Source organism: Chelonia mydas, chromosome 11, assembly GCF_015237465.2.
Source record: "Chelonia mydas isolate rCheMyd1 chromosome 11, rCheMyd1.pri.v2, whole genome shotgun sequence".
NCBI classification, from domain to species: Eukaryota; Metazoa; Chordata; order Testudines; family Cheloniidae; genus Chelonia; species Chelonia mydas.
Window position 1 is genome coordinate 64,788,491 of NC_051251.2, and position 16,283 is coordinate 64,804,773.

A 16,283-nucleotide genomic window follows, 5' to 3' on the forward strand; every position below is an offset into this window, starting at 1 on the left:
CTGAAGTCACTGGGACTTTGCAGCACTGAGTAGGAATATTGCCTGGCTAAGGACCACAAGATTTGGCCCGGCCCAATTTTCAGTAGCAGAAATGTATTCAGCACTAGGAAAGGGGGCTAAGCACTTCCTTCCTGTCTCTGTGCTCGCTCCCGTTGGCTCCTGACAGCTGTCTTCTGCCAAGCAGACTGGGCCTGTGTTTTCTGCTCTCTCCCCATAACTCGACAGATGGCACTCCTGAGCCATGCTGAGGTTGCCGGTGCCATACTGAGAACTGCTAATCTAAGGAGTGTAATTTCCCTTGGTTTTGAATGTAGCTGTCCCACTGACATCAGAGTCCCATAATGATTTGGGTAAGAGAGCGCCCATATCCTATTGCTACATCTGAGATCACTGGAGTCTTTCAAGCTGAAATTCCGTTAGGATAGATATGGGGTAGGGAACTGCTGGCAGGCCTATGAAAAGCCCCTTGATATTAGAACTCACTTACTCCCCTCAGTCCATCAGGGCCCTGATCTGCTCAACTCTCTGGAATGCAGCAAAACTTGTTTTTTTCCCCCTGGGCGGGCAGGAAGGCAGGCAGGCAGGAGGTGGGCTATGAAGCCAGAGGAGGGCGGTGGTGATGTTTATGATTAGTCGTGGGTAATTATCTGAGCTATGCACAGACTGGTGAGTTTAAATTTTGATTTAGAATATTGTAAAGGCACCCTTAGCAATGGATGGGCACTTTTGTTGTTGTTGTTATGTAACGTTTGTATTGTATTGCTGTAGAGTCTGGTCTAGGAACAGTGCCCCATGAAGCTAGTGCTAGGCACAGTGCACATTACAAATATATGTTATATAGCTGATAAATAAATAAAGTAAGGTAGTAAGGGAGAATAAACCCCTAACATATTACTAAGAATCAACACAGTTTTCCTATTGCCTCCCCTTTCCCCCCCATGTTGTCTCACTGGATAAATATTTTTGTAACATGGTTTTCAGTATTCACTGTTACAGTTTTCTAAAGATCTTTGGGTAGTAACATATGTATGAAGAGCTCCCTTGCTCCTACTTACCTCTTAGCTTAACCGTGAAACCCACAGCTTGAGTACCCATCTGTATCCATTTTTTCCTCCTGAAGTATAAATCCTGCTTATCCTGTTGCCATAACCTCACTAAGTCTATTTATTTACAGATTAGCTCTCAGCTTGATTATTCCCTTTGAGTGCCCGCAGGATGGGTTCAAAACAAAGTGTACACATGACATATTCTAGATATAACATGATTATTAAGGAAATGCTGTGAAAAATCCGGGACACAGCTCTGAAGATGTAAGCAGGGGGAGAGATCATATTTGTTCATAGCTTCTGTTATTCAGGCTAATGAGGGGTAAATCTGGGTTGTAATATGGGAAGGTTGAGAAATATAGGTTCCAATAGACATGGGGTCAGATCCTCAGCTGGAGTAAACTGAGGAAACTCCACTGACTTCAGTGAAGTTATCTATGCTGCTTTACATCAGCTCAGTATCTGGCCCATGGGTTGTAAAATTCATGTTCCAACAGCAGATAAGTGTTGCCGATGGTTCAGTTTCTGAAAAGGTCTGAGATGTCAAATAGATGTACTCAGCCATTTAAAATTCCTCTAGAAGGACCAATTACAGGAGAACCCAGGAGTTTCACAGAGTTGTAGATTTTAAGGCCAGAAAGGGACTGTTATGATCATCTAGTCTAACCTCCTGTAAAACACAAGTCATAGAATTTCACCCAGTAATTATTAATGTGCTATGTCCATAACCTCTGGTTGCGTATATTTGAGACAGATGTCCAGTGCTGATTTAAAAGACTTCATGTGGTACAGAATCCATCAAATCCCTTGGTAAATTGTTCCAATCATTACTTACCTTCACTGTTAAAATGTTCTGCCTTCATTCTGGCCCAAATTTGTCTAGCTTCAGTTCTCAGCCATTGGATCTTGTTTTGCCTTTGGCTGCTAGAATAGAAAGCCCTCTGCTCTCTGAATTGTTCCCCCACATATAGGCAGTTAGGGGTCAGTCATGACCCTTCCCTCATGCTCACACAAGGCCCGAAAAGCAGCTGAGCCACCATGGTTCTACTCTGCTGGGAGGTAAGACCATGGGAAGACGGCACAGACTGGGAAACTCTGCATCTCCTGTACATTGCCCATCAATGGTCATTGGTGGCACACTCCACAGCAACCGGGAGGGGGTGGAGGGGTGGCATTTTGCTTCTGCGCAGAAGGTCTGCAAAGGGCATCCCACAGTGTGTTCCCTCTGCTCTATGATGATCTCCCTTTGGCTTGCAAAACTAGCCTTTCAGAGGACACAGTGGACTGCACATCTAGTCTTACTGCTCTGCTCACCGGCGCTTGGTTAAGTCCTCAAGGTCTGACTGTGGGTTCCTTACTAACGTTGTCTAGTACCTTACTTCTCCAATAGCAATAGCCCCATTGATTTCTCTAGGAGTATTAGTGGAATGACGTTCTACTCAATCTGAATAAGGGTCTGGTCCAAAGAGAATAATTTAAACAGGTTTTTGTATTTAATTTACTTGTTACTATTTTTAGTCATCATGGACAAACAATACATAAAATCAGTTAATGAGAATGGACACTACAGTACAAAAGTGATATATTAACATAATGAACAGTGCTACAAACATAGTGATCCTGTTAATACAGAAGGCAGAAATCTCTAATGGAAGTCTTTTGATATGTGAACTGTTGATAATGTGTTTAACATAATAATAAGATTTAATGTAACAATATACGTACATGTTGTGATGGTGGCCCCCTAAGGCTTTATGGAAATATGCTTATGGATATATATGACATAACTGGAATATGTTCTGTGCTACATATGCTATGTAACATATCTATGTAAAGGTTATGCTCTACTGAATCTATTAATCCTATTTGTATGCATGTATCATTTTTGTATTCGAAGTTACGAATATTGGCCGTGTACTGGCTTGATTTCTAAATAACCTTAGTAGAGCATTTGGTCAGTTCCTGGAGAAAGGAATTCGCAAAGTTAAGTGCCCAGTCAAGACGCACTTAAGGAACAATGCATCTTGGAATGCTCCAATCCACATAAGAAGTCTTCCTGGAGACATTAAGGATACCATGTGGGCAATGGCTTCCGCCTGTAAAAACTGAGTCATGCATGGGCATGTGACTTGCCCCGGTGACTCCAGAACTCCATGTTGGAGCTGGACTTTGCATAGGAGAGAGGAGGGGGTCTCCACCCACAAGAGAGAGTCTATTTAAGACCATGGGAGACCCCTCTATTTGGTCTTCAGCTGGCTAAGGAGATAGCCTCTCCACCCACAAGGATACGTGAAAGAAACTGGAACAAAGGACAGTAACTACAGGGGTGTGAGTGATTGCTAGACCCAGACTAGAAAGAGACTAGTCTGTAAAAGAGAGCTTACTGGAACTGATGAGGATTTTATCTGTATTCAGTTTGATTAGACATAGACTTGCGTGTTTTATTTTATTTTGCTTGGTAATTACTTTGTTCTGTCTGTCACTACTTGGAACCACTTAAATCATACTTTCTGTACTTAATAAAATCACTTTTTACTTATTAATTAACCCAGAGTATGTATTAATGCTTGGTAGGGCAAACAGCTGTGCATATCTCTCTATCAGCGTTATAGAAGGCAAACAATTTATGAGTTTACCCTGTATAAGCTTTTGGGTCTGGGTTTGCAGCAGGCTAGCAGGTCTGGCTCAAACCAGACAGGGCGCTGAAGTCCTAAGCTGACAGGGCAGGAAAGCAGGAGCAGAAGTAGTCTTGGCACATCAGGTGGCAGCTCCCAAGGGGGTTTCAGTGATCTAACCCGTCACACATGTTTTCTGCCCAAGAGGCTTTCTTTCATTTTCTGCTGCTCTGGTAACTTAGATAAATGCTTACATACAATGACTGGAACAACTCCAATCTAATCCATCTAGTTAAGGTGGGTTTACAGCTACTTCGCATCGCTGAAGCTCACAATGTGTGTATCTGGCCCGCTAAACTAACGTTACACAGTTCTCTAAGGCAATTAGCATGGTTTTTGGGACGACCAATGCATATGATACTTCTTTTAAAATCAGGACCCAAGTCTATTCCCACTGAGATCAATAAGAATTTTGCCACCGACTTCCTTGAGGGCAGGATCAAACCCACTGTTGTAGAGCAAAAGTTGGACATCCACCTTATCTTTCCTTTTTTCCTCTCCGTAACTCCAAAAGGGATTAGACCTTTTAAAATAAGTTAATTGTTTACAGTTTTCAAATTAAAGCACTTTCTGACTCAAAAGAATGGGAAGCATGTGGTTGGGTTGTCTTTTTTTTTTATCTCCCCTCCCCCCGGCTCTGACTTCCATCATTTTAAAATGGCCAAACTGATCCTTTGGACAATTTTGCATTGTAGAAGAGGTATCTTTGTAGGTCGAGATGTTGACCATCAAGATTCATCCCCAGGGAAGTATGGGTCTGTAATGAGAACAGACACAGAGCACGGGTATGGAGAAAGTTTAGGACACATCCAGAAGGTATGTTGTGACACCCCCTGCATGGGCTATCCAGACCTTGGATCCAGGCATACAGGAGTAAGGGGCTCTGTGGCCTGTCTACTCTTTCCTACATGAAGGGAGATGGCTGGAGGCTTGTCTCAATCCCTGCCAGTCTGCTGGGGGTAATAATTCACTGCTAGCATAGGCCAATGAGTTGAGGGTAGGAGCAAGGGAGGGGGATATTTTGGTTGCCTGAGTGCATTTGGTTCTTTGTTGGCCCCCTGGCATTTCTAGAAAGCTTCCAGTTAATAAATACCCCAATGGACTATGAGTCAAATATGTGTTGGTCTGCTCCAAATGTGTGTGTGGGGTGGAAGGGTAGTGTATTTCCCATACTGGACTAATTTCCCGCAGTGTGTGTTGGAAGCAAATATTTTATGGATGGAGAATGGCCTCTCTAGCATGGACCCTGTATAGCATAGTAATATCACTAGAATGACCTTTGAATTTGAATTACAAAAAGACCTGGTCCCACGCACCTCCATGCAGACAAAGCTCGTGTTAAGGGACAGATTGTGCCTCCCTCACGTTGAGTAATACAATCACTTTACTCTGCAGTTAGACCCTGATTCTGCTCCCACTGAAGGTCATCCCAAAACTCCCACTGACTTCAATGGGGACAGGAATGGACCTTTAATTCCCTTGGAATCGAATGCGTGACTTGCAGCTAAGGTATCACTTGGCATAAGTATCAGTGGCTAAAACTGTTCCTGAATGAGATATGCAAGTCCAGGACCTAAGTCCCATTCATGATATATCCATTCAAGTTTGAAAAGCTAACAATCTCCTTGTGATGGGTTCAATCACAGATAACTCCTCAGGACTGTCACCTGATGTGCTGAGACTATCTCTGAGCCTGTTTTCTGTGCCAGTTTGGACCTCCAGAACCCTGTCTTGTTGAGCCAGATATGGTAATCTACTGCAACACAGGCCCAGGGTCTGACCCATGCCCCCAAAGCTGCAGACGTAACTGAAAATGGCTTAGCAAGTGCTCCTGTCTCTAGCACTCAGATACCCAGCTCCCAATGGGATCCAAACCACAAATAAATCCTTTTTACTCTGTATAAAGCTTATACAGGCTAAACACATAAATTGTCCGCCCTCTATAACACTGATAGAGAGATATGCACAGCTGTTTGCTCCCCTGGGTTAATTTATAAGCAAAAGTGATTTTATTAATATAAAAAGTAGGATTTAAGTGGTTCCAAGTAATAACAGACAGAACAAGTAAGTTACCAAGCAAAATAAAGAAAAAACACAAAAATCTAAGCCTAATACATTTAAGAAACTAATTGCAGATGAAATCTCACCCCCAGAGATGTTCCAATAAGCTTCTTTCACAGACTGGAGTCTTTCCTGTCTGGGTCCAGCAATCACTCACATCCCTGTAGCTACTGTCCTTTGTTCCAGTTTCTTTCAGGCATCTCTTGGTGGTGGAGAGGACATTTCTTGAGCCAGCTGAAAACAAAATGGAGAGGCTTCCAGGGCCTTTTATATTCTCTCTCTTGTGGGTGGGAACCCCTTTGTTCTTCTGTGCAAAGTCACAGCAACAAGATGGAGTTTGTAGCCACCTGGGCAAGTCACATGTCCATGAATGATTCAGCTTTTTGCAGGCTGATGCCATTGTTTGCATGTTGTTTGAATGTTCCCAGGAAAGCTCAGATGTGGATTGGCATTTCTCAAAGTCCATTGTCAGTTAAGTATTTCTTAATTGGGCACTTACTGAGAATAGTCCTTTCTCAAGAAGCTGACCAAATGCTTCACTGAGGCTACTTAGAATCAAACACACTGAGATACAAGTACATAGCCAATATTCATAACTTCAAATACAAAAATGATGCACGCAGACAGACAGCATAATCATAACCAGCAAACTACAGCCTTTCCATAGACACCCCAGTTTACCTCCTCTGTACAAGACCTGCTGCAACCACAGGTCCGTGGTTGCAACAATGATCTATATAGTCACAGTTCATGTCAATAACGTCACAATCATGTTCTCTCTTTGATGAATCCCATCCTTTATTCTGGTAGCATCACAAATCAGTTCGTAGTTTGGCTTCCTGCCATACTTAAACTCCTCCTAACTCCTAACAATGCAGTGCATAATAATTGTGAGTGCTAACTCCTGACACCACCTAAATTATGGAATCGTAAACAGAGAACATTTGCTATCATAGGCAATATTATTTACAGTACAACAGTGTGTGAATGCTGAACTCTGTGAGTGATTTCTGATTGGATTTCACATTTTACTTAGGATAACTACCTTGATAAAAGCCCTGAGAGAATAGTACCGTCTTGTAGCTTTTACATGATTGCTATTGTATGCCATTATAAATCTTACGTTCTTCATTTAGATATGCTAAGTAGGCTTTTTCTTCCCTTCCTAATGAAAAAATCCCCCCTTTTTATACAGTATTCAGAATTAAAATTAATATTAATGTTGCTCAGCTCCGTGGTTGGGGAGGGAATTTCAATGACTTTAATAAGAAAGTTAATTTCATTTTTGGAAGTGAAATGTTTGAAAAAAGAATACAAAGGAGAGTGCTTGACCTTTTCTCTGGTAGGTTTCGGAGTGGTCTGCAATAAATGGGACTTTTTTTTTTCCTTTTCAGGAAAAATCTTTCAGGAAGACAAAACCAACACCTCCGAGATCTAGTAAGTTCTTGTTCTGTTAAATTCTTCTTACCTTGGGGTGCAGATTTAAATACAATGGAACAGATCTGTTCTCGTAGAATCATTAAATGATTTGAGGGTTATCAGAGTATGAAGGACTAAATCCTGCATTGATTTAGTTAGTTCATTCTTCTACATCATGGCAGAATTAATTTAGTTATCTTTAAATCATCTCTGCTAGATGATGTCAAGTCTAGTTCTGAGTATTTCCAGTGATGGTGAATTATCTCCTGTGGTTTCACATCCACACTTGGCAGTTTATTCCATTGCTTAATTGCTCTTTTTGTCCCTGTCCACAATCGGAGAAGAATCATGCTGTCTATATTCATGTTACAACCACTATCAAGCATCATTCTGGGTGCTTGACAGTCATTTTTGAAAACACCTGTAACTAGCAATGTTCCAGCACATCTTGAGTGTCTCTTCCCTTCTCTTAAGAGAGATACTCTGAGAGAAGGAAATGAGGGCCACCCTTAACTTGAACCAATAAAACAGCAGGGAAAATGTACAGAGATGGAATTCCTAATTTTGATTAACTCTTTACACACCATATACAGCCTGAATTCTGGGAAACACAGGGTTTCCCACTGCATCTCCAGTGCCTCAAGAAAGTTCAATGGAACACAACAGAGTTTGGAACAACTCCATTGTGGTATCATTTTTCTGGACAGGTGGATAACTGTGTGCTCATCTGAAGTGCTCATCAGCCAGGGGAGTCTGAGCTGCTTACACTAGGGCTGAATTTGCTCCCAACCATGTACCTGCTAGTAAATGATACTCAATGTCCAGATTAAACCAGATATATTTATCTTAATTCCCATTTCCTTTTTTCCCCCAGTGAGTGAACCTGGGATTAGAGCTGTGGGTTCAGAGAAGTGGACCCTGGTGACGCCGGTGCCACATGTGAGTAATGGGGACAACTTTCTAAATATTGCCATTTGACAGGGGCAGAAGAGTGGTCATGCGGCTGAAGTCCAGGACTCTGAGTCTGGAGGCCCATGATGTCTGTTCCCGGATCAACCAGATTTCTGGGGTGACATAGCCCAGTCACTCTTTGGAACATTTGCACCAAGGTCATGGTCCGTTTCCCTTTTTGCTTCCATTTTGGCACCCACACCATGAATGATGGGATACAAATCTGAGGGCTTGTGCCTCAGCCTGATTTCGAGGGGTATAATTCATAGGCACCTGCAGAAGGAAGGCTGCTCTTTAGAAAATATGGTTCTTGTTTTGTCTCTCTGCCTCAATTTCCTCCTCTGTAAAGAAGACCAGGAGTGTTGCTGCTGTCACTAATGGCTGCAGAGTGCTTTGAGATTCCCCAATGGAAGGGCTGTGTGGGAAAGTCATATTAGTATAACGATGATTATGTATGGTAGTGGCACAATATGGATCACTCACTGAATTATTCAGCTTTCCCTTCTCTCTCTCCCTTCTACTCCCCAAAGTGACATAAACAAACTCTGGTCTTAATTGGAGACTTTCATTTCTACCAAATGGATGTTACACTGGAGTTCAAACCCAGCAGCAGTGTTTAGGAAGTGGTGCGAGCTTGTTTCAAATCAATCGGTATATACTTGGGATGTTTTTCTACAATTTCAAATATATCAATTTCAGTTACAACACAGAATACAAAGTGCACAGTGCTCACTGTATATTATTTTTTATTACAAATACTTGCACTGTAAAAATGATAGACAAAAGAAATAGTATTTTTCAATTCACCTCATACAAGTACTGTCGTGCAACCTCTTCATCATGAAAGTTGAACTTACAAATTTAGAATTATGTACAAAAAATACCTGCATTCAAAAATAAAACAATGTAAAACTTTAGAGCCTACAAGTCCACTCAGTCCTACTTTTTGTTCAGCCAATCGCTCAGGCAAACAAGTTTGTTTACATTTATGGGAGATAATGCTGCCTGCTTCTTATTTACAATATCACCTGAAAGTGAGAACAGGCGTTTGCATTGCACAATTGTAGTATAATTGAAAATGTAGAAAACATCCAAAAATATTTAAATAAATGGTATTCTATTATTGTTTAATTTTTTTAATCGCTTGACAGCTCTAGTACATTTTGTTCTATGTTAAAAAAGGGAAGTCTCTTTGTTCTTTAAGCTAGAGAAGAGCACGCTAAACATTGCTTGGGAATTGTTTACACCCCTCTCTCCAATACCATGCAGTACGTTAACTGGAAGAGCTTTCCTGAATTGTTGACTGGTACTGGGGATGAGCATGAGGTAGCTAATGGTCTCTGCTGAGGAAAATACACCACTTTTGTATGCTGAATCCCACCCCATCCTACCCCACCCCACTGCTGCGGTTTACTCTGTGGATTTTGCTAGTATTTAAATTTCATTGCTTTGACTGTTCGCTCTTCTGGAGAATACAGAGAGAATTGGGACAAGAAGTCAATTGTTACTGTTGTGGTATGAGTTTAAGGGCTGACAATTGTCAGCCACCTTTCTTCTTGTGTAGTCTGGAGTGTTCTGCCCTTTCAGTGAGAATTTTCCATGCAGGGCTTAAAGATTTAGTTAAGAAATTGTTCTTTAGGTAATTCTCCTTCTACTCTGTTTCCCCTTAGTAGCTATAACTATTTAACTTGCAGTTAGGAGTCAATCATTTTTATATTTAGATTTTAAAACTGTCCTGAGCAATAACCTCAAATGTCATTAGTACCGCTACTGTTATTTCTCACTTCTATTGCATTAGTACCTGCAGGTTCAAACCGCTTTGATAGGTGCTGTACATACCCATAGTCAGTGACAGTCCCTGCCCCAGACTGTTTACAGTCTGTAATAATGCGTGATTGGCAAAATGCTGACACAGGGCTAGCTGTTCCAAGATCCCACTCCACTCCCACCCTGTTCACAGTTAGTCCTGGGGGGAAACCCAGGCCTTCCAATATGGGCCTCAGTGGACCAAGGATTAAAATAAACACTGGTGTCCCCAAGAAAGCCCAGTCATGATCCACCTATCATTTAAACCAGGGAGGTACTAGCTTGAGCACCTCTGCTCAGTCATAGTCATAGAGGATAAGGCCAGCAGAGACCACCAGATCATCTAGTTTGATTTCCTGTATATATCACAGGCCACCAGCCCCATTTGGCTGCTGCACGCGAAACCTAACCTGCTACAGGAGAAAAGAGGTTGCTCCTCAGGTAGTAGAGGGCCAAAGCCGTCAAAGAATGATAGGTCAAAACGAACACCTTCCCCATCCCCCTGGAAATCGGATGTTGGCTGCTGTGCATTGAGCTTGCGGCAAGACAGCCCACATTAGTGTAGGCAACTGCAGTCCTCAGGCACTTACGTTTTGGAATGACCATAAGGCATAGCCTCTGGCAGTGATACGGTGTTGGTCTGATGAACTGTAGGGCAAGGGCCACAGCTTTCTTGACAAGTGCTCTCTCTTTGTTTTCAAGACCCTGTGCCTAGCCTTGCATAATACTTGCTGCTCTTCTAGGTAGTGGTCTACAGAGATTTGCTCTGATCTATCCTTCCTACGACCGGTGAGGCAAATCCAGCCACCACCTCCACAGTCACAGACTACCTTGGGTGCAGCAGAAGTCAACAGCATTCTGCTGTGCAGGGTGGGAAGGAAGGATCTGGGGAAATGGCCTGGCAGGATGGCAGTTCTTGAGCACCCCAACGTTCCGCTCTTTGTGGCCTGCCTGACTACTCCAGTGCAACAAGGGAAGATTGCGGATGGAATTCTGGGTTCTCCAGCATTCCATGCTAACAATCTCTTATCTAGCACGCTTTATCAGGAGATCTATCTCTGCTTTCCAAAAGAGGCCAGGATCATTATCCCCATTTTACAGGTGGGGAAATTGAGGCATAAAGGGGCAGTGAATTGTCAAAGGTCACCAAGCAGGGCAGGGAATAGAACCCAGGTTTCCTGAGTCCCAGTCTGGTGCTCTGTCCATTAGGCCACACTGCCTCTAGGTTGTCCTCACACTGTCTCTACCACTGCTCCAGGGCTGCGGGACAGTGTTCCATTGCTCCCCCCATAACCCCTTCTTCTTTCCAAACTCAGCTACCCAGGAGAAAAGATGAGAATCTATCCTTTTGTCAACAGCCACCTACTTCCTGGGAAGTTTGTAAATTACAGAGGAATAAACAGACACTAATGTGCGCTTCCATGATAATGTGTTTGATGGAAATATAATCTAAAGGGGAAGAGGTTGCTATATCCGTAGCACATCTCAGTAAACAAGTGCCATATCCTGTTAGTGGCAGGCTTCCTTACCCCTTCTGAAGCTTACTTCATGCTTTTCATTCTCTGAATGCTCTGTGCTAACCCAGCACGCTCATCAGTGAATTAGATGCTGTCTTTCAGATATCACCTCAGAGACCCAGCTGGCTCCATCTCTAGGTTTTGAGAAAGTGGCTGAAATGCCACTGGTCAAAATGACTTTTTGAAGGATAACACTACAGGTTTTCAGCTCCCTCGGTGATGGTAGATAAATAAAATAAATTCTGCCTCTAGCAAAGTGGACAAAACAGAGTAAAAAAGGGTCTCAATGGGGAGAGCAGAGTGATCAAGATCAAGACTGGTAAGATGGTGGAGCCTGCATTGTATTTGTTGGCTTTGTGTAATATCTGGCCTGTTGACGGCATTACATCACTCCTGGCTTGGTCTATTTATGTTGGGTGTAGTGATAAAGATCAACACATCCTGTGGCTTCTTATTTTCAGAAGTTCCCTGGGGTTCCTAGGGCTAATAAAAATAATCCACAGTAGGCAGTGGAATGTGGGAAAAGTTTGCAGGTTGTTAACGGGCACCACTAGTCTAAACGCTCTTCTGCTGTTCAAAATCCCAGTGATTCCAGATTCCATAAGTGTCACACTGTTTGTGTGTCACTCTGAAGCCTAGAATGTCTGTTGAGTCAGCCTGAAGCGATGGAAATAGCTGCAAGCAGGCAGAGAGTTCTTGTTGTCTGGAATATCACAAGGTTCAATCATTTGTGGGATTCACTGTCTGTTATGCCTACAACTTTAAAACTGGGCAGAGTTATTGTAGCCATGTCGGTCCCAGGATATTAGAGACACAAGGTGGGTGAGGTAATATCTTTTATTGGACCAACTTCTGTTGGTGTGAGAGACAAACTTTGAAGTTACTCAGAGCTCTTCTTCAGGTCTAGGAAAGGTACTGAGACTGTCACAGCTAAATACAAGAGTTATTCCCAGGGAAATTCTGCACCACTGCGCATGCAGAATTTGCACAGAAATTAATGTTTTTTGCACAGAATTTCCTTTTCCTCCACAGAAAGGGGCTGCAGAGCTGCTGTCCGTCACTAGGGGCCACTGGGCCTGGCCGAGTGCAGCTCACAAGTAGAAGACACTGCCAGGGGGAGCGGGAGGGGGAGGGTTCCCGGCAGCTGCAGTTCTCAGCATGCCCTGAAGGAAGGAGGCCACGTGCAGGAAACTTCACACAAGCCCGGGACCCAGCATCAGGCTATTTCTCCCTCTGGATCCCTGGGCTCTGGGGGGGGGGGGTGAGTTTCTGGGCTGGGGGGCTGCAGCTGGGGCCTGGGGGTAAGGTGACCGGATGTCCCAATTTTATAGGGACAGTCCCTATTTTGGGGTCTTTTTCTTATATAGGCTCCTGTTACCCCCCACCCTCTGTCCCAATTTTTTCATATTTGCTGTCTGGTCACCCTACCGGGGGGGGGGGGGGGGGGGGGGGGAGGGAGGGGAAGGGGTGTGAGTGTCTGGACTGGGGGCTGCCCACGGCTGAGCACTGCGGGACAGTGGGTGTGAGTGTCTGGGCTGGGGGGACACAGCTGGGGTTTGGGGATGTGAGTGTCTGGGCTAGGGGGTGCCCCGCGGCTGGCCTCTGGAGGAGAGGGCGTGCGTGCAGGTGTCTGGGCAGGGGGTGGTCCACGGCTGGGCTCTGGGGTGGAGGTGGTGTGAGTGTCTGACCCTCTTACTGGGCAGAGAAACAGGGTTTTACTGGGTTGTCGTACTCTACTCATGGAGGAATTTTTGTGGGTCTGTATTGTTACAGACATAGTTGCTGATAGGTATTTTGAAGTAAATTACCAAAATAATTGAAACGGGTGTGATTATATTGTGTTATTTTGACAAATGAACTATGCAAAATTTTAAAATATTGTGTGCTGAATTTTTAATTTTTTGGTGCAGAATTCCCCCAGAAGTAAAGATTGAACAGCTAGTTTAGAATAAGTAGTTAGTTTAGTCCCTTAGACTAGGTGCTATCTTTTCAATCTTGTATTTAGCTGTGGCACTCTTAGTACCTTTCCCAGTCTTGAAGAAAAGCTCTGTGTAGCTCAAAACCTTCTCTCTCTCACCACCAGAAGTTTTGATAAAATATATTACCCCCGCTTCTTTCTCCAATTTTAAAGTTCTTGGCCATGTTGGCTTATTTACACTTTACGAAGTACGCCCATATGACAACATGGCTTGGGAAATGTTGTTACGAGGGTGGGAAAGTTTTCTGCTCCCTTTTCTGCAGCTTGTGACTCACCTGTTGTGGGATGACTGGAGGCTTGTGAGCCCTTTAGCACAAGTTAGAGCAACCCTTGGAACTTCCCTAAATTGCACTGCTGCTTCAGTGGCCCCATGGGCCGTTGCAGGAGCACTGAATCACTAGGGTACAGGCTGACCCCAAACATGCCCATCCCTGCTCTGCCCCTCCCATGACATGCTGAATGACAGCATCATAGGAAGGCAAGAGCAGAGCTGGCTGGACCCAAGGTCTGGGGAGATAATGGAGAAGGTGCCAGCGGGTACATCTTCTTCCCCTTTTTGTCCATGTCCAGCCAAAGGACAGTTTAGCCCTGACGTAACAATGTTCAGCCATCAAGCTGAGAGTCACTCAAGAAATACTCAAGATGGAGATTACATTTCAATTCATTTAAGACAATTAATTATGAACTATAATCACTACATTTAAAAAAACAAACACACGAGTGGCTTGTCCATGCTGTGCTTGTCATAGAGAGGAGGAGAGGAATCCGAAGCAATCAAAGTCTGTGTTTAGCTCATACTCGGTCAATATTTCGCTCTGCACAGCACTGATCAGTGTACTGCTGGGTTAGCAACAAAACAAAAGCCAAAGCCCTTATTCAGCACAATTTTCAAGTGTAGCAGAAGTTTTTCATCCTGTTTCCTTTCTCGTTTATACATTTCCCCTAATGAATCATGGTGGACCTGTTTGTGCTTTTAAATGAGACAGGACAGCAGGTAGGTAAATCCTCTCCTCTCTGGCTTCCTGAACTGCATCTCCATGTTCTGGCAGCATCTCTGGAAAGTAACAAAATAAATAGTGTTGGCTTGTTGTTTTCCCCCCTTTGTTGCAAGTTGAATTTATGCTCAGAGAGCCACTGTAGGATTTTTCTATTAACAGTTAAAAGCTTAAATTTCACATCTCTCCTAAAGATAATGCTGATGTTCACAGCCTCTGAAAGCCCTTAGATCAATATACCGTGTCCATGTTACCAGCACTGAATCCAAAACATTACGGTACAAAGCTCATCCGCTACCAGGCTATTAGTTATATCCCTGCTACAATATAGTCTTGTTGTAGGTATAATTAGCTTCACCCTTGATTCATGAAAACTCAGACTATAAAGCACTTGAAACACAGGCGCTACTGCATCTCCCTTGCATATTCAGCTCTGGTTTTCCCACTCCTGTAGCATGTAGTTGACAGAAAGAGAGCAAGTTATACCCCATCCTGTCAGAACAGGGCATATTCTCCTCTCAGCAGGGGCAAGTCCAGCCCTGTAGAACCAGCTCAGGGGAATACAGGCTCTGGAACATTTTCCCCATGCATCTTATTTTGCTGATTGGACTTTATATGGGTTTGGGTTGGGGCTGGAGACCCAGCTGTTCTCCACAACATGCTTCCCAGCAGACATACTGGATTTACAGTGGGATATCCATCAAGCAGCATTAACTCCCACTGGGTCACCTGTCCTGAGCTGCTGTCAAGGTCGATGGAGGGGCAGGAATCCGCATGGCACATGGCTGTGGGCCGCTGTGTATGTCATGAGACATCTGCTTGTTCAGCTGCCAGACTTCCTGCCCAGTCCACAAGGGATGACAACCAGTGATGAGCTGGCAGAAGCTCAAGAACCGGTTCCTTCACTTGCTCCGGGTCTTCGGCGGCACTGAAGGACCTGCCGCCGAAATGCTGCTGAAGACCCGGAGTGAGTGAAGGACCCTCCCCTGAAGTGCCGCCAAAGGCTTGGAGTGCCGCCAGCTCGGTAAAAATTCACATGGGAGCCTCCCCAGCCGAGAGCTCAGGCGGGACGGACAGGATGGTCCTGCGGGCCACATCCTGTCTGTCCCGCCTGAGCTTCCCCACCCCTTTAACAACCGGTTCTAAACCGGCCTCAAAATTTAACAACTGGTTCACGCGAACTGGTGCGAACCGGCTCCAGCTCACCACTGGTGACAACCCCTCGCCCCCTATCCCATGACAGACCTGGGAGAAAGAAACTCTGTAAATAGAAACCCTCACGGTTCCTGCTCCCTGCACAGATATTTCTCACACAAAGGAGGACGTGGCCCAATGAGTGTAAATGATAAAATACAGACTGTGCTCTTTTGCCATCATGAGCAAGGGACCACGGGCTAATGTCAGGCACGTGCCTTGCTCACTTTTCACTGGCCTTGTAGAAATACTGGGTGTGGCCTCCTGAAATTAAGAGTCATAGTCAGAGCCAAATCCCTTACTCTTGCTCCCCTCCAAGAGCAGCTTTAAAGAGGGAGACTAAGTGATTTAAAGCCACCCCAAGCCCAGTATAGATCACTTTTGTCGCCTTCCTCAAAGCCAGCTCTGTGAGAATGCTGCCCACACTGCTGTGAGTGTGCTGTTATTGCTCCTTCGGGAGCAATATATCTGTGGACAAGACGGATGGTAAAGTGAAATGATGGCTTATTGGTGACATTTCACACTAACGATCTGCAGCCTGTTTGTATAACCTGTTTGCCTTGTTCCAAATGCTGTTTCATGTACAAGTTTACATGACTGAGTGTTGGGGCACTGTATCAGAGGGGTAGCCGTGTTAGTCT

The 16,283-nt window shown here is 44.1% G+C and overlaps 1 protein-coding gene across 1 annotated transcript in view; it reads left to right on the plus strand.

The window, feature by feature from the left end:
- Nucleotides 1-4,378: 4,378 nt before the first annotated feature.
- The window catches only part of LOC122462441, a 43,220-nt gene continuing 31,315 nt past the window's right edge, over nt 4,379-16,283 (plus strand). Inside the window, exons 1-3 of the mRNA XM_043525581.1 lie at nt 4,379-4,537; nt 7,177-7,219; nt 8,076-8,140. Coding sequence (XP_043381516.1) covers nt 4,379-4,537; nt 7,177-7,219; nt 8,076-8,140 — 267 coding nt within the window. The remainder of the gene's footprint in view (nt 4,538-7,176; nt 7,220-8,075; nt 8,141-16,283) is intronic.